The sequence below is a fragment of the Jaculus jaculus genome, chromosome 10 (genome assembly GCF_020740685.1).
Source record: "Jaculus jaculus isolate mJacJac1 chromosome 10, mJacJac1.mat.Y.cur, whole genome shotgun sequence".
NCBI lineage: Eukaryota > Metazoa > Chordata > Mammalia > Rodentia > Dipodidae > Jaculus > Jaculus jaculus.
The window spans coordinates 82,910,439-82,930,249 of record NC_059111.1 but is presented as its reverse complement, the minus strand read 5'-3'; the positions used below and the strand labels follow the sequence as shown (position 1 = coordinate 82,930,249).

The window sequence follows — 19,811 nt, the reverse complement described above, 5'->3', positions numbered from 1 at the left end:
GAGAAATTTTCTAAAGACCAGTTGCAGAAGTATGCATTCGCACTCATACACCAGTCAGCAGCAGAACCTTAACATATTGCCATTGAAGAAATGATAACATTATACAGAGTTTGAAAAGGAGTGCTATAGGATTATAATTTGTGGAGCAAAACCAACTGAAGTTGCTTAGCATTGATCCCATGCCTCTTGCACTTTTAAGTTTGCCTAAAAACCTTTACTCTTGCATGGAGAGCCTATTTTACCATGCTGACTATGCATTCCGATACTTCCTCTGGTCACTAGTGACTTATTAATGAGAATGCCCAGTACCCACCCCCTACCGTACCATTGCCCTCAGTGACCAGCCTCTTTAGCAATTGCTTAGTGCAGTGTCTACACAGAACTGAGAGCTCCTACTCTCCTTGCCTCCAGTCCTAACTTCATAAGCAAAGAACACATGGCTTAGATGTTAATGTTTACAGTGGCTTTTTGGACACTGCTTTTGTGGCTTGCCTCCTTTGCAGTCTACCAGGAATCCTTCTCTTCAGGATTGGCACCATTCTCAACAGGGGCAGCCAGATTGTCAATATTGACTTAATGCAAATTGTTAAATATCTATGTACAGAAGTAGCTTTTTTGGCAAAATCATTATTTTTTGCTTTTTATACATTGGCAAAAATATATGTAAAAGAATAACATTTAAAGATGGCTATAAAAACTTAATATCTAACAAGAATCTTCTATTTCCTGATCTTAGTTCACCCCTAGTAAGGGAAAAAATTAAATTTTTCTCTCTTAATGTGTGCAAAATATTTGTCTTTATAAAAGGAAAGATCTAACACATCTCTCAGTTCTTCATGCTGCATTTTAAACCCATTTCCCCTTTTCCTCTCCTAGAGAACACAAAGACAGTAGCCTGCATCCTCTAAAGAATAATCCTTCCTAAACATGAAGACTATTATTAAGGCACCTGTCATACTTATCTACTCTCAGAAAAATAATCCTTATTTGTTTAACTTTTCTCTATAGGCCCCTTTTCTAGCCCTTTAATCATCACTGTGACTGTCCTTTGAAATTTCTCAGTATTTTCTGCCATGCTTAGGCTTTAGAGTAGGGACAGGATACATATAGTCTTTGAATGTGGCTGGACAGGATTCCTTCAAGCCTTCTTCCTACATATGCATTCTTACACATAACTCTCATGTGTGGCTCTACTACTCTTTGTAAACTTGGATCTGCCTACACCTCATGTTTTTGTTGACCCTTCTTTTAGTTACATCTCTCTTGTGTCTGTCTCTCTGTTCTCTCTCTCTCTCTTTCTCTCTCTTTGTCTATCTCTCTCTCTCTCTCTCTCTCTCTCTATATATATATATATATATATATGTTTATATATACATACATATATGTATATGCATATATATGTTTACATATACATACATATATGTATATATATGTGTGTGTGTTTGTATGTATATATATTAGAAAAGATGCTTTCTGCTGATATTCTGCATATAGAGAGTGCAGAAAACAACACTTTTTCACCAGGCATGTTGTTGAATGCTAAGATTCAGACATTTGGGGCTGGAAAGATGGCTTAGCAGTTAAGGTGTTTGCCTGCCAAAAGCAAAGGATCCTGGTTTGAATCTCCAAGACCCACGTAAGCCAGATGCACAATGGGGCACATGCATCTGACTTCATTTGCAGTGGTTGGAGGCCCATTCTCTCTCTCCCTCTTTCTTTCTCTCTCAAATAAATAAATAAAATATATATTTAAAAAAAGATTCAGACATTTGATATTAGTTTTGTCCCATATAGTTGGATGTATCTTTTCCAGTGATTCAGTAGGATTTCAGTTAAAAGGAGCTCCAACCCCTCTGATTACTCATTTTTTCATCAAACCTGTATTCATTAAAATTTCTAAAAATCACATCAACTGAGAGCATGGTACTGAGCAAGACAGACCCCTAAGGGATGTTACATTCTGAGGACCACAGTGGTCTTCTTGAGAAATGGCTGATTTCCTGTAAAACATTTTGTCCACAGAATACATATTCACAGTGCAAGTAAAGTGGAGAAGTAAAAGTCAATAACCTTTAAAAAATAGATAATTGTGATTGCCTCTGTCATCTCTTTAAGAGCTCTGTGTTTTGAGCAGAAATTTACCAGGGGTTTAGTGCCAGTTCTAGAGTTTGTACCACCAAATGCCAAGACTATAGGATAACACCACAGTCTCTCTTCTCTGTCCTTCCTTGGTTCTTTGCCCAACAGCTAAGGCAACTCTTATACTTCCTCAAACAGCTCAACATTTCTAAAGCAACAATGTATTTTTCTGGGGGGGGGGGGGTGGGTGTAGAAGCAGTACTCAAAGTCAACAAGTCACATTCCCAGGATGTATGGCTCAGTGCTGGAAATACCCATGTAGAACTGCCAGCCCCATGTCTAGAGATACCTAGCAGTCTCAGATAACCACAGAACAGGTGTCAGCACACCTGAGAGGCAGCTGTTGCTTGGATGACAGCGTTTAAGCCAATCCAGAGCTGAGCACATCTGACTGCATAGATGGGAACACTTTCCTATTTGTATAGACGGAGTCACATCAATTGGCAGTACTTCCTCCATGTCATTCATCACCTACATTGAAGTAAGACTGACACACCTTAAACACCATTTTAGTCCTGTGTTGCATTTCATTAGACAAATGTAGTTACTTCCTTCTTGATGGTTTCTACAACTTTAACATCTATTAAATTCATCTTTTTCACATTATTGGGCTTGAACACAGTACTTCCTACATGTGGACAAGCAATCTATTTACTAAACTATATCCCAGCCCCTATTGCATTATTTTTCTGTTAGTGAAGTATGTGATTTGAGCCAATATGAATCTGGCTCTGGTATAATTTTTATTGTCCCTATAGAAAAGCTGCTAATATTTTATCTATACAAATGGCATTTTATATTTCCAGATCATAAAAAAGTATTCAGTCCATCAACTAATTTTTAATTTATGCATGTCATGTACATACCAAACATACTGTCAAGGGCTAGAGATAGCAATCAAATAAGGCTCAATGCATACCTTGTACCTACTCACAGCTCAACATAGGCATATTCCACATTGTCAAATAATCTGATGGATACCTGGATAAAATGAGAGAATCAGAAAGTAGAAGAACAACCAATTTTGACTAATAAGAAATAATATTGGTTCATACCAGACAGTGAAGACTTATATGAATCTTGCCAAAGAGATGGAGTTGTTAATGAGTCCAGACCAAAAGGGTAGCAAGCCAAGGAACTCACAGACACAGAGAACCTCAACATGGAGCAGAGCTGCCTGTCCTTTGGTTTGCGGCACATTCCCTGTGGGAGTGCACCAAGAGCAGAGACAGAAATGTAGCTGTTTACAGTCCCTGCGACACTCTCAAAATGTTCGAATGCTTACATTTTCTATAAGGAAACTAAAGTACATCAGATTCTCAAGCCTAGGTCTTAACTCAAAACTAAATTATGCTACTTAATAGTGGTTTGTAAAGTCTACTATATCTTTGTCTAGATCTTATGTTACTGATTTAATGTAAAATATTGACCAAAATTTTATATACAGACTTCACATTGAGTCATCCAACCATATTAAACAGGTATAGACCCCAACTGAATCATCCTTAGATGATGTCTGTGTCCCAAACTGTTACAGACACCATTATGACTGTAAGGGTAATTACTGATTTCTACCAAACCATTATTTAATCATTTTACTCAAAAGATTAGCCAAACCAATATGCACCATCATTGATCCCTAAACAGGAGAGAGTAGAACAGATAATAACCTGAAATTTTCACCTGATAATACCAAGTCTTTTAGTGCCAAGAGAAGAGCTGAGGAATAATCTTATAGAGGGAGGTGGCTGCTTGCTGATATTAAATAAAATAAAATAGTACTAACTTAAATGCCTTGTGAGTCGTGTAGAAAAAGATAGTTGAAAGACTTTCAAGACATATTGAAATGAAGAGTATTTGGGACTAAAAAGCAGTAAACTGAACAGAGCTCTTGCACCTCCCAATATTGGTGTCCTGTCATATAACTTACTTTGCTGTATGATCAAAGAAGATCAAATTTATATGGAACTATCTCCTTTAAAAGGAAGTGTGGGTCTCCAAAGGTAGGGAGGTCTGTTCAGCATTCGATAAACATTTGTTGGACACTTACTCTATATAAACACTCCCATGTTCACACGTTTTACATTTTCTCTAGCTTGGGAGGTACAGGCTGGAAGACTAGGAGTACAAGGTCATCCTGGACTACCTGAGAACCTGTTGCAGAAAGAAATATTATCCTGATAGCTTGTATAACATCCTGAGGGTATTAAAAGTCAAAATCACCCCAGGTATTCAACATAAAAGAAAAACATGTTTCTCTGTGTTTACGAAGAAAAGAAAACAAAAGCCATGAGGAAATCCTCATGTATAGAGATCTCCTATGCGTAAACTGAGGCTTTTTTTCCCCACAGTGCAATGTTTTTAGTGTTTTTAACCATTAGGTGGCATAGCATATAATCAAGCCTTAAGAGAGATTGCATAGGTGATATATAGAATAATAAGCATTTGATTATCCTAACATGAAATATAGTTCATCAAATAATGTACTTTACATATTGTACTAGCACATTTACAAATATTTTAGTGTTTGGAAGTTTGAATAACTTCAATTTACAAGAGAACTCAAAGAGCATCTTTGAAAGAAAGAGGCATCTTTTGTATTTGTGCCCATTCCTGTGCCACAGTAACTGTCAGTAATCACCAGAACTGGTAGGGTTTGTTTTCTTGGTTTTCTGCTAAAAGCATGAAACTGCCCTTAAGAACTGAAAATTTTACCGATGGAACAGATAATCTAGACTATTTCCATTAAGAAATGTAATAACATAGACTCTGCAATCAAAATATATAATGAAAATCTTATCCCTATCACTATACATGATATACATATTTGAATAAGTAAATTGCTTAATCTAAATTCATTTTTCTGTTTGGGGAATATGCAGATATACAAAATGGGAATAATAAAACCTACTTCATCAAGATTATTATAAGAATTAAATTGTAAATAATTTCACTTGAATTTCCAATGAAAAATAAAGTGTCAGATGCCTTTATAGTCAGAATTATACTGATATTGTAAGGCTGGAGATGTAGGTTACTTGGCAGGGTTCTTGCCTAGCATACAGGAAGCCCTGGGTTTGTTCCCCAAGACCCTGTTTAACCAGGTGTGATAGGAAATACCTGTAATCCCATCCTCATCTACATAGTGAGTTTAGACCCTGGTTGATGTATATGAGACCGTGTCTCAAATCATCATCATAGTCATTCCTCACTGCACTTTTTTGTCTCACTTTTATAGTCATTAAGAGGTCAAGATGAACTGAGCTATAAAACAAAACAACCTACTACAGAAAGTTCTAGAATTTAAATGTTCATGTTCTTTATTCTGGAAAAATAAAGCTTTGTATAAATAACATATAAAATCCAAAATAGTGATAGTCTTTTTCTTTTCCTCTTCAGTTCATTTTCACAAGAATCACAACTTAGCATGCCTCTTCCTATAACAGTCAAATTTAATGTTACAGTGTGTTTTTCATAACTTGAGGTAGAACCCAGGGCCTTATGATGCTCGACATGAGCTTTACCATGAGCTGAATCCCCAGCTCCCAAACCCCCAATGTTTCTACAGAGTACAAGAATCTCATTACAGTCAACCTAGTTTATATAATCTGTCCCTCTTCTTACAGATGAGAAAACTGAGGCATAGACAAGGCAGGTGACCAGCTCAGTCAAGCAAATATTCAATGGGCTTATACTACCTTCCCTCCCAGTGTCTTGAGTGGGTGGACAGCCAGCCATCAGCTCCCTGCCCAGAAGCACATCTCTGGGCCTCACTGAGAATGTTGGCATGTGCCAGTTGAACACATCTTCCAGTTTTAGCTATCATAGCTTGGTTTCAGTTTTCCTTAAATAACACCCCTTTATCTAATACCAAACCAACAAAATCTCATACATAAAATTCATAAATGTGCTTTGGGGTCTATTCTATAAATCTAGATATGAGAGTTTTAATGGCATGTCTTGGATACAATGAGGAAAAGTTAATACTATTGTATAAAATTTATCATTAATATAAAATTTGCTTTTGAATGAAATAGAGCTACAAATGTGGTTATACTAAAGTCAACAAAAGGAACAATGTATGAGTAATGCAACATGTATACATTTTAATATGCTGGATATTTATAAATTATTGTTTATCTCTACAGCTATTAAATGACTCTAAAGCTTACATTTCTCAATCACATAAGCATTTTTATAATACTTACTACTTGTTCTTTAATTCAATTGAATTGTAAATTTAAGAAGTACATATTTCTTCGATGAGATTTTCTAGGTGTTATTAAATTTCAAGCCTATGACTCAACTGATATATAACAAAGATACACATGTATGTATTGTGGAAATTTAGCCATGCCACACCTTAGTGCACTAAGTATTGGTCCTCCTTTCCTTCCTTCTTACCTTCTTCCCTTCTTTCCTCCCTCCACCCCACCTTTCACCTATTGAGGCTAGCATAGCTGGAGAAAAATGAAAATATATCATCTAGTTGTGCCAATTCATCATCAATAAGAAACTAAACACTTAAGCAGAAAATGTCTCACAGATTTGTGCCCTCACGAAGCAGCTATTTTTACCTGGCCATCATCATCAGAAGCCGCATTCTGCCAGAAATCATTTGCTTGAAGCAGCAACGACATAAACCCTATGGGGTCTTGTGATTCAGATTTAGGAATATCAACCACAGAGGGTCTAAAGGCATTGTGCATTAGTATGTATTGAGACCTCATTCCAGGTGGCAAGCAGCTGGAATTTTGAAAAATAAAACTTCCAAAATAAATGGGATGTGTTGGTTCCAGGCATTAAGTGTTATACTTAATGGACTCATACCCAAAATGTTATGAGGCCAAAAAAAGAGGAGCTGTGCATATTTAATATATTTGTTTTGTGTTTCCACTAGTCAACAGAATAATGAAATTCCTTAACTACTTCTCTTTAAATTGCATGAAGAAAGCACGGTATGTTGCTAAATCTCTTTTCAGCAGCTCTGTGGAGAAACAACTTTAATCCTTGTTAGAAAATTGCCGAGTCTGGGGCTGACAAAGAGCTCATGCTTGTTCTATTGTTAGTGCTCCTAGCCCCAGAGCAGAGCCCTTTACAGCTGCGTGGATCCCGCCTGGCTCAGCTGCACTATTTAGGAGAGAAGGTTTGTCAATTTCTATTGACAATGGAGAGAGTTTTTCAGGGCCTGTAGCAGTGCGGACACAGTTGGGGATCAATGCCAGCCATTCAGACTGCACCCTCTTTCATTGCTTTGGTTTGTTAATTCAAGACTAAAGGTCCACGGAGGGGGTTCAGGGTGTTGAAGAAAGCTGATGAACTGCAAGCGTTTATAGCCCTGGTGTGGCAATTTCCATAGTCAGTGGCAACTCCTGGCACTGAGGGAGCGGTGTCCTTGTTGACCCTCTTGTTATTAAAAATGCACAAGTGCTGTGCTTCTCAATATTTCAACACTCTTTCATTGTCAATACCACCTTCTGAGCTCTTCAGCTTGTTGCTTGCTCTAAAGATCTTCTTAGATTGGGTTTGAAAACTTCACCTTAAACACTAGATTAGACTGATGTTCTGTTTTCCGTGCTCCTGTTGATTTGTTGAACCTTCCCAGGGCTGGGAAGCAAGTAGCAGCTTGATGGGGAGACGGGCTGCTAATATGATTTACCAGTCTACAGTCATGCACAATAAGTGTGAATAAATACAAGGGTCTCACAGAGTCAACCCTAGCCTTTCCTTTTCTTTTATTTTTGCTTTAAAGGAGATATCTCAAGAAAATGAAGTGAGTAATGCATGCCCTTACAGGAGCTGAATGAACCACAAAAAGAAAAAAAAAAAAGCAATCTTTTTTTTTCCCTAAAGTGGTAGGCTGCTGTCATGGATTGATGTAGGGAAAAAATCTGTAAAATATACAGTTACTGCTTTATCTATGTGTAGACCAAAGCAGAGGAGAAATCAGAATCGCGAATGCCATTCCCTTGGTTTCAGAGCAGGCGGCAGCACCCTTCCTTGTCAGCCCCTGAAGGGAAAAACAGATAGTTGCCAAAGTTGCCTTAGAAATTTGAGTTTTACAAAATGAAAAAGACATTTCCTCATATTCAGATTTTGCTTTATGTTCACCCTTTTCAAGCTTTTTCTTTTATTTGATGTAGGAGGTTGGTTTGGTTTGACTTGGTAAAGACAATGAAGCAAACCCAATTTTGACTCTTCTCTGAAGATGAAACAAAAGACACATTATTTCCAGCTCTACAAAGAAGAACATATTAATTCCAAAATGAGAAATAGACAAGGTCTTGAGGCTCTATTTGGTAGCATTGTTTGTTTGGTGTGGTGATATTCCAGTCTCAGCATGGACAAGAAAGCAGAAGGGTAGAAGGGTGTTACCGAGTCATTAGCTTGCTCTGGGCAAGACAGGCTCAGGGCTGAGCTAAGCCCCTGCTTATCCTTAATCATTTGCTCAATTTAGCTGCAGTTCTTTTTAAGAATGCCTTGACTTCAACCAAAAATATATATTCTCAACTGTTGGAATAGTGTTTCTTAGAGACTTTTCTTTGAGTTAACATTGTGCTTACCATCAAAGTAGAACAATGAAAGTCGCAAAAGCATCTCCACAGTAGTTCTCTTCTTCCCTGTTTATATAGTTCAGTAGATTACCTTATGCCCAAATTTATTTTATCATCTTTTACAATTTCAGTAGAGCATTAAATAATTTAGATTAATAATGTCTGTGTAACATTAAATGCCCTTCCATTGTTACATAATTATGAGTACCACTTATACACAGTAGGAGATTATGTTAAATTAATATTAAATCATATAAGAATGTTCAGGAACCTAAAGGTGTGTGTGGTATGCTGTCAAGAAAGTGTTTTCATTTTTTTCAGATTTATACAGCTTATTATGTACATACGAACTATATATTCTCACAGATGAACTGCTTTCCTATGCTGTGCTGTGCTATGCTAGACATCCCACAATATACAGCATTTTCTCTGCTCCAGAAGAACAGAAATATTTACTAACCCATGCTGAAGGAAAGGCTAAAAATTTTAAGAATCTGATCCATTATCACAATATTTCAGTTTCCAAATTATCTGGGGAGTGGTGTAGGGGTCATGGTCTTAATTCAGTATGCTCAGTCAGTGTTGCCAGTCATGTCTGTTAGAGTTCAACTTTATTACAAAAGGAATCAAAATGCTAAGGCTAAGGAGGTTGGAATAAGCAATATAGAATTAATGTCAGAAAATAAACTTAGCATGTTATCTATAAATGATTTTTGATATGTAACATGTCAACTGAAGTGCTGGATTCATTAACAATTTATCTTATAAAAATTTAGGGCTGGTGGCCATCTCATTTTTTTTCAATTTTTATATGCTCTGAAAAAAATAAAGTATTTACTATGAAGGAACATTTACCTTTTTATAAAATCTCAGTCTACTATGGAATTTAAAACAGTTTCAGTAATCCATTTCATTAGTTTTGCTTAGTAAATCACTACCTCATTTTAATTTATTTTATGTATACATGTAAATATAGTTACTAAGAGAAATAAGTGAAGTGTGAAACTAATTCATTTTTTATTTATACTTAGTATACCATTTCTTATTATACTGTATTGTACTGCAATGTTAATAAATCCAAGTCCAGATGAACTTTAGATTTGCATCACTTAAGACTTCTTAGAAGTTAAATTTTACTGATTATTACTAAGGAAAAGTATTGAAGGATATATATATATATATATATATATATATATATATATATATATATTTACTTGACTTAAACAGGCACATATGTGATTTGGCTGTCACTATGCTCCTGTGCATAAGCAAGGCACAAAAATCCCTTCTCTTTCAGAAACTCTTTTGTATTTCCTAAGTGCTAAACAGAAATGATATTTTTCTGTTATCTCAATGACCAGCACCAGTATTCTACCATTACTAAAGCCTAGCTCTTTTACACAATGACCAAATCTTTTAAAATTATATACTTACTGCCAGATCCCATTTTAAAAATAGAAGACAAAATAACCTTTTTTTTTCTCCTTATGTACAATATATTATATAAAAGCAGGAAATTACCTCAGGAAAATTTCAGGGTTTTTTTTTTCCTCAAGAGTGTTGTAATAAAGAGAAAAATCGTAAGCCAAAAATATTTGCAAAGGGAAACATCTCTTCCTTTCATAATCTGGACAGCCAGCATCTTCTTTTCTGTGATTCATGTGAGATACAATAATTCCATCTTGATAATGCCCCTGCCTATGATCTCAATAAATCTTGCTTTTCAGTAGCTTTTAAACATCTAAGCAATTATTTAATAACTGGTGGTAGAGGTCATGTAACCAAGGACTACAATTTGGTTAGCTATTGTTTGTTTGTTTTCATCCATCAACATGTTCTTTCTAGGTATTGACAACATGACTTATAACACATCTATTTGAGTTTTATATAACAAGCAGGCTAATAGGACATTCTCCTTTGCAAATAATTTACCTGTTTTATTCCTGCAGCTTGGCCTCTCATTCAGTCCCTTATCATGTGTTTAGTACTCATTGTTACTTACAAATTACAAAATAAGCCACTAGACTGCAAAGTGCAAAAACACTATCTCCCATGAATATGTTACAACTGAACGACTGTAATGCTAATTCATGTAAAGAACAGCCCAGGTCAACCTCCCAGATTTTCTAGCAAAACATGCAATTCAGTTAACAGGAAATTATAGCATTGTTGACTTCAAGTGCTGATCTGTGGTCATTTCAGAGTGTTTCATTACCCCTTCATTACCAAATCTGTTAAATGAGTCCTGCAGAGGTTGTTTCCTTTTGTGTCCTCCTCCCCTCTGCCCCATCCCTCTCTCCAGCAATGGTACAGCAATTCCATGAAAGTCATTTGCGTGTGGTTGGCTGATAGACTAGACCTCCAGCTCCATATTTACCAACTGAAGACGCTCATCAAGATTGTGAAGGTAAATAAAACATGTTCAAATGTGTGTTGCTCACCAGCTATAAAGAAAAATGGCAAGATATTGCCCTACCAAAAAAAAAAAAAAGTTGGTATAAGTGGATGAAAAAGTGCCTAAAACTATACTCATTATCAGTGATCAGTACTGTTACCTTTACCTAGATAACGAAATAAATAAACAAACATTTACTTTATACCCAAATAAAAGAATACTTATTAGCAGGTTATCACATTGTGAGGTAATAAATCCTCTAACACATTTACCTGACTATAGTAGGTCCACAATAATTTATGCTCATTTTCATAAGAATAAAGTATGTTCTCATATTACTTCACATTTCTTAGGATCATGTATCTTCCTGAGGGATTTTCAGGTATAGTTGTCAATAGAATAAGAAGAATCTCTTATTTGACTATATCCTGATAAGAAAATTACACATCATCTACTGCCTGAATTCTAATATGATCAGGACTGGAGAGATGGCTTAGCAGTTAAGATGCTTGCCTGTGAAGCCTAAGTTCTCATGTTTGAATCTCCAGGTCCCATGTAAGCCAGACACACAGTGACACAGTGTGCAATGTCTGACATGGGCACAAGGGGTCGCACGTGTGTGGGATTCATTTTCAATGACTGAAGGCCCTGGTGTGCCCATTCTCTCCCTCTCCCTGACACCTTTCTCTCTCAAATTAAAAACATAATCCTTAAAATAAACAAAAAATAATAATAAAAGATGATCACTTTGAGGAGCAGAACCCATCCATACCTTTTAGAAAAGATATTAATGTATGTTCAAAAAGCCATTTTGACAGTAAGAACCTGTAGGTTATATATTCAGTCAGCAGGGCTTCAAAAGACTTTATTCATTCCCCCTTTTTTTTTCTTTGACTTTGTTGATTTTAGTAGAAGTTAAAAAAAAAAAATACCAGTTTAACTTTTTTTAAAATTGAAGATGTCTGACATTATGACTGAAAACTCTATTCTATAATCACTTGTTCCTTAGGAGACCTTTCTTTCTACTTTGGTGCCACTTACAAATGGTGTCCACATGTACATGTACACACAAGATTTTTTAAAAATATTTTTATTTATTTATTTATTTATTTAACAAAGAGGGAGAGAGAGAGAATGGTGTGCCAGGGCCTCCAGCCACTGCAAATGAATTCCAGGCATGTGCAACCCCCTTGTGCATCTGGCTAGGCCAATGTCTTAACTGCTAAGCCATCTCTCCAGCCCCCACACAAGGTATTTTGCAATTATTATTTTATTTTATTTATTTTATGTGCATATACAAGTACACAGTGGTTCTCAAACTGTCACACTGACACATTATCAGCACCACCTGGAACTGCTCAGAACTTTAAGTTGGTAGGTAACAACCCCGACCTATGAATTTGGGAACAAATATTAAGACTTATAAATCTACATATTAACAAACCTCTAGAAGATTCTATTTCATGCTAAAGTTTATGAATAGCTACTATATTTCATCATCAAAACAAACTTCTAATCACATTAAAATATTTTTGTCAGGCTATAGAGAAATTGCTGAGTGGTTAAAGGCTCTTGCTTGCAAAGCCTAGTGGCTCACATTTCATTCCCCAGTGCTCATTTAAAAGCCAGACACCCAAAGTGGTGCATGTGTCTGGAGTTCCTTTTAGGAGGCCCTGCATCCCTTCTCATCCTCTCTCTCTCTCTCTCTCTCTCTCTCTCTCTCTTTAGTAATTATATACATTCTTTTTATCATGCCCATGATTCCTACCACCTAATTCAAATATAAATTATTTTGTGCTATAGGAGAATTGCTGTGAGTTTGAGGCCACCCTGAGACTACATAGTGAATCCCAGGTTAGCCTACCTTGGGAAAAAACAAATGAAGAAGAAAGAGAACTACATTGTCACAATCATAGTAGCTATGACAACAAACAGCAAGTAAAATTGCTGCCACCAATACCATTTTGATACTCTGGCTATACATTACTTTTAATAATTATCTTTGATCCCAAATGCTTCTTACCAGGCATTATTTTATGAAAAAAAAAAAAGCTGAAAGTTTAATATGTTCAGGTTTTTCTTACTTCCCCATTGCCTCCTGTTTCTATACAAGTGGTTTTGATAGCTTTCAATTAAAGTTGTTGTTGTTGTTATGTAAAACACAGGATAGTGTTTGCCTTTCACGTACATGTTTCTATTAGGGTTGCCATATTTTCAAGTGCATATCTGTTATATTCAGCATGTTGTAAATTCAGCCAAAATTTGGTTGATAAGTAATTAAACTCTTTGTTTTTAGAAATAATTTTTCTACTTTTTTACTTGCCCATCACTTTTTTTCTAAATTACTCCTTTTCTCATATCCACACATCTTGATAATTCATGATCTTGCACAATTTTTGAGGTGTAATTGTGAAATAAAAATTGAATATACTCAGAATGTTCAATGTGACTATAGTTAATAAAATATACATATAATGCACTAAGAGAAAGCTGGGATTGGTGGCACACACCTTTAATTCCAGCACTTGGGAGGCAGAGGTAGGAGGATCACCATGAGTTTGAGGCCACCCTGAGACTACATAGTAAATCCCAGGTCAGCCTGGGCTAGAATGAAACCCTACCAAGAAAAACAATGCACTGAGACTACATCTGCAATATTCCTACTAGTGAATACTTTTACATAAAAGAACAACTTAAATTTTATAAATTGTACAACATTTTCAGCCTATTTTAATGTAATTGGTTGTCTTATTTTTAGGATAATTTCCATTATGCCTATCAATATTCAAGATTTTTAACTATGAAACGAAATTTCTTAAATGTTTGACTTGCTTAGCTTCTTTTTTCTTTTTCTTTTTTCTTTTGTCTTCTTTGTGGAGATTGAACCTTGGCCATCATGCACGCAAGGAATACGGGCAAAAACTCTACCACTGAGCTACATCCCAAGCCCTGATTTTTGCATATTTCATTTTGATACAGGACCCTGCTAAGTTGTTCAAACAGACCTTGAATTTGAGATCCTCTTGCCTCCACATCCCAAGAATCTGGGATTACAGGTCTGCACAACAGGCTAAACTAATGTGAAGCTTTTCACAGTCTTGTCCCCACACTCAGTGCTTTCTTGGCTTGTACATTTAATCAAGTCAGAGGACTTGGCTTAATCATTAAAAATGATTATTTCACCAGTGATGATCATGCAAAATTAATAATTTAATGTTCCTGTGGCTTTTCCTACCTTAAGTATAAATAAAACTGAACGACTTTCATATATAGATTCATCAGTTCTTTAGAACCCATATGTTTTTTTTTTTCATAATGATCATTTTCTAATTTTTTTAAAGAAGCTACTAAGTAACACGTCTGTAGCATTGTGAGGCCCTTAAGTAGCCTCTCTTTCCACACAGATCACTTGGACTTGCTTGCATACTACAGAAGCTCTGTGCAATCCACCAAGGAGCTAAGCCTCTTACCTCAAGTTCTTATTCTTACTACCCACAAGCAGTGTCATTCTTCTAGACACACTGAGTGTAGTCAAAATATGTATGATAACCTACTTTGCCATATGAAACAACTATTAGTTAATTCATGATGCTCACTAAAAAGGAAAAAAAAAAAAAACCTCAGTAAGATTGGCATGAAAATTAAGGTCTATAAAATTATTTGTGAGGGTTTGACATCAGAATGATTTAGTTGAGAAGGGGAAAAGGACAGTTCCTAAATAATCACAATAGCTGTTGAATTGTGTTCTCACTGGTTGTCATTAGATATTTTAAAGCAGTTCACATGAGTCAGCTGCTGGTTTTGCAAGGAGAAAAGATAAGTGAGCAGCACCCTGTAGCAGGCACTTGTCTTAAAGAAGAGCCAACAAGCCAAGGTGGAAGCCTGAAAATGTCCAAGTGTTGGTAACATCTTATGAATTACAGAGATTATAAAGATTTCTACACCTCACCTCACCTCACCTCACCTCACTGGTTATTGCTTGCTAATAGAATCGGGAAGTGGTCTTAATTGTTTATAAATTAGAAAGCCTTTGGGAGTGAAATTCCACCATTTAACTGTGTCATGGTTAACTCACTGATAATTAAGCTTAGTCTAAGGCTAGTCTTTCCAATAAAACCAGAAATGCAAACTTACAAGCTCAATAAATAATCGTCTATGGGACAGATAGTTTAAATCATATGCTTCATCTGTAGGTGACTATCTTATGGGCTTAATATATATTGAATCTAATTAAAAGTCAATAACAGGCTTTAACAAATGTGTGTAGTTGTAATACCATATATATTAGCTACCACATTTCCTAGTCAAAATTTACCTTCTATAGTCCCCTTGTTCTAATGTAAATCAAGAGTTTGGGGATTATAAAGCAGTGTCACCTTAGTCATGATAACTTGTGTCTCAGAATAAGGACACAACTGTGTCATAAATAAGTTTATTTAACTTAGAAAGAGAATATGAGTGTGGCTTAGTGTGTATGCCTTAAAAATAAGCTACTAAAGTTTAAGTGAAAATAGATTTGATCATTTACGGGGAAAAAAACACTAAATCTAAGTCATGTTGGCTGTACAGGCACTGAGACCTGCAGGGTTCCTCAGTCCAGCTGACTTTCAGACGTCAACGGGCTTTGTAAATGAGTTTTACATATATTAAGTGATCACATTTAAAATGTACATCATCCTCTACCCTTCCGAGGTGGGAGAGGACACTGGGGTAAATAGAAAAAACTCCCAATGCTCCCACTAGCTTGCAGTGATTTTGCTTTTCCCAAAAGTCTGTCAGTAGAGGCCAGGTGTGCTAAAGGAGGGGATTAAAATGTACTTCCTGGGTCTTGTGAATAACTACATGTCCAAATGTTCTGGTATTTTCCAAGTGTTGTAATTGAGGAATAATGAACATGTCTGCTGTATTCAGCAAAGTCAAATATCTTTCAATGTGTAGTTTCTGCAGTTAGGATATTAGGCCATGAGATATGATAGCCCTCCTATTTTAACTTTATTTATCAAGTGTGCAAACAGTTACAAAAACTAGCCACCAATATTCACTTAGAACAGTAGCATGTTGACATTTACTGACACTTTGAGTGACCCATATTTTAAATTTAACTAATAGAAAATTTGTGAAAAGATATTTTAAAAATATTTAAACTGTCCTCAAAAGTACCCCCACAGAATATCTTCATGTGATATTTGTTTCTCCATTTAAGTAACTGAATTTTTTTCTCTAACCTTGGAAACAAATGCTACTAATAATATACCAAACTGGTATAGGGCTGTAGGTCTAACTCAGTAGTAGAGTATTTGCTTGTCTTGGATGCACTAGGCCCTGCATTCAAAACTAAGTACTACAACAGGGCTGGGGAGATGGCTTAGCGCTTAAGGCATTTGCCTGCAAAGCCAAAGGATCCTGGTTCATTTCTCCAGGACCCACATAAGCCAGCTGCACAAGGGGCACATGCATTTGGAGTTCATTTACAGTGTCTGGAGGCCCTGGCATGTCCATTCTCTCCCTCTCCTTCTCTCTCTCTCTATCTCTCTATCTCCCTCATTCTCTTCCTCAAATAAATAAATAAAATATTTTTTTAAAAAAAACTAAGTACTACAGAAAATAAATGTGGATACAATAACAAGGTATTCTATTTTATATGTAAGTCATAAATTTTATTTTATATGTAAGTCATAAATTATAACTAATATAAAATATAAATAATGCAATCTTTTTGCCAGAAGTTGACACTTTTCATTCTAATGGACTTTCAAAGAGAAAAGAGAAAATCCTTATAGGTATTTAGATATATATACAACTTTTTACTCAGTGGCCCAAATGAATACATCTTATAATTTATAAATGCTTAAAATGCAAAGTTCTTTTACTAAAAATGGGATGAATCCTCTTTCATAGGCCTGCTCCTTCAAACTAATATATTTTATAAACTAAATATATATTTTACTACTAAAGACTCAATTGGAAAACTAAGAACTTCTTATTTCAAAATGCGCAGAAGATTTCTTGTTAGCATTCTTATAAATTACTCAGTAGTGAATTTTGTAGAATTTATAATGTTTTTGGTTAGGGGAATTAATTTATTCTCTGGTAGTCATAACATTTTGATCTAGTCATACGGACTACAGTTTGAGTAACACTGTCTGAAGTCACTCCTTGCATTCTCCCCAGAAATGCAGTGGCAAGGTGACTGATGTGGACAGCCACAGCTGAAATCCATTTCTAGATTTTCCCAGATGAGTTTATAATTGCCAATTGCATATGTATACATATGTCTAGATGTCTCTCTATACAGGCACACAATGTAACTTATTGAAGTAAATTCTCTCTTTCAGAAAACCTACAGGGACTTCCGATTGCAAGGTGTTTTGGAAGGAACATTGAACAGTAAGACATATGATACTCTGCACAGACGTTTAACAGTAGAGGAGGCCACAGCCTCTGTTTCAGAAGGAGGAGGCCTTCAGGGCATCACCATGAAAGACAGTGATGAAGAAGAAGAAGGCTGATGGCACACACCTCTGGAGAAGGACTATGATGTTTGGTGTTATCTTGTCCTTGTAATTACATTTATTGTCTTGACCAAATTAAAATGCTTGTATTTCCTTAAGACATCAACTCGGAGGTAGTGTTAAAGGGGGAAATGCCACTTGGTTTTTTGTTGGTTTGTTTTGTTTTAGGAAAATCATCCTATTTGTATTGTTTAACATAAAATGAGCTTTGGAACTTTTTCTCTTTTTCCTCTTCTTTTTTTTTAGCAGCTCATTTTCTGTTTTTTTTTTTTCTTCCTACTTTCTTTCTTTTTAACATATTTGACTTTTTTCTGTAATCATGAAAATAATGTCCTGTGTGTAAAGTGAACACATTTCCCATAATACAGCATTGTGAGAAGCCCCCACTCCCAATCACTGTACTAACTCTACTGTACCTTTGTTAAAATGGATGTGTACCCTAGAGTTTATAATTTACGTAATGGTTTTTCTCATAGTTAATTTGCCACTGTTGTGATGTGTTTAAAACTTAGCCTTGGTTTTCATAAGTCTGAATTGGTCTGCAGGCATAGTCCTGGGTTTCAAAGACTGCCATACCCAAACATAGACTAGATTATCCACGGACCTGTGTCGGGTTCCACTCTGAACATTTCTTTCAAATGTAATTCATCCCCAGGTGTGCTTCTATCAACATACCACATTCTCCTACTTCTAAGTGTCACGGCTTGCTGGCAATAACAATCCACTTGGTCATAGCAACCTCTGTATTTATTAGACTTGTATAATTAAATGCAGTAAAAGATACTGAAAGTATTTCAGACATACCAATTCTCTGGCTGTGTTTTTTGTTTGATTCATTTTCTTTCATTTAGAATAAGCAAAGTCATAAAAAAGGTTAAAAAGTATTTTGTACCTAGTAGGTCCACAGATTTGTTTAAAAAAATTGTAAAAACATATTCAGAGCAAAGGAAATGTTAGCTACATACTCAAATATTGTGTATTTTTTAACTAATAGTAATATTAAGTAATAACTAGCTGTGTCAGTAATGCTATTAATTTTAATTAAAACTTGGCACTACTAGTGATAATCTCCTCAGAATGTTTTCCTTATAAGATATTGAAGGATATATTGTTATACTTTTTATTTTCTTTGAATTTTTATTTGGGAAAATATTTTTCCTAAAATACAATGGCATAGTGTGCTACTGCATTCATTCATAACTCTTTTTTTTTTTTTTTTTGACATGAGAACCTACTATATTGATTACCCAGGCTGGTCTCAAATTCTGGGGCTCCAGCAGTAGCCCCACCTAAGCCTCCTAAGTAGCTGGGACTACAGGAATAAACCAACCACACCTACATATATTTCCAAGTCACTTTTAAATGAAGTAAATCGATGCAAAATAAGTGAAAGACTCAGTGAATTTATGAAAACCTATGTCCTGAAATGTCAAATGGCTTAGACATCCAAATTTGTTCTGTGATATTGTAAATGGTGAGTGGGTACGCAGACTTATGCACAAATTCTTTCCCATATTTATACATTGCAATATTTGGACCTAACTCTTGCTTATGTCCTGGAGTCAGGTGGCATGACAAATATGAAAGATGATGATGTCTTCCCCTTTCCTGGGTATGAGATATGAACGCTTTTGAATGCAGTTTGTCCTAAAATGCCCTCCCTCCCTTCCTTTTTCATCCACAAACCCCATCCCCATTACTTCAAGCCCTCCTGTGTTCCAAATGGCAACTCCTCCCCAGCTTAGATGGCTCTATTCCTAAAAACCTTAGTGTGTGGGTGTGTGTGCTGGGACTCAAATCCAGGGCTTCATACATACTAAGAACACATTCGGTACTGAACTCCTCCAGAACCCACTTGCTTTTCTTGGAAATGAAATAACCAGTTTCTTGATAGTGCTCATGACAATGTAAATGACTCACATCCTAAAGGTTCCTTGCTGAGAACTACATGTCTCCCTCACACAAGGCTACGGGAACTCTTTAGGACAATAACTATTTACCCACAGAGATGGTCTAGTTGACAGGATGCCAAAGAGGATGCAGGGCAGCATGGGGCCAGAGAGTCTGCACCCCTCCCTGCTGATGGCACCCTGGGCTGCTCAGCCACTTAGAAGTTTCGTGCACGTGCGGATGCCCATTGATCCTTCCTTTTCATGCCCAGAGAATTTCCGAAAGTCCTGTTCTCTCCCTCCCACCCTATGCACCCACAGC

The 19,811-nt window shown here is 36.0% G+C and overlaps 1 protein-coding gene across 19 annotated transcripts in view; it reads left to right on the top strand.

The window, feature by feature from the left end:
- Positions 1–18,401, top strand: part of Cadps2 (calcium dependent secretion activator 2) — a 586,012-nt gene extending 567,611 nt beyond the window's left edge. For all 19 annotated transcript variants that reach the window (XM_004658596.2, XM_004658595.3, XM_004658593.2 and 16 more), the window contains 2 exons: positions 10,996–11,100; positions 17,424–18,401. In XM_004658596.2, the coding sequence (XP_004658653.1) occupies positions 10,996–11,100; positions 17,424–17,597 (279 nt within the window). In that variant the 3' untranslated portion in view covers positions 17,598–18,401. The remainder of the gene's footprint in view (positions 1–10,995; positions 11,101–17,423) is intronic.
- Positions 18,402–19,811: the final 1,410 nt, after the last annotated feature.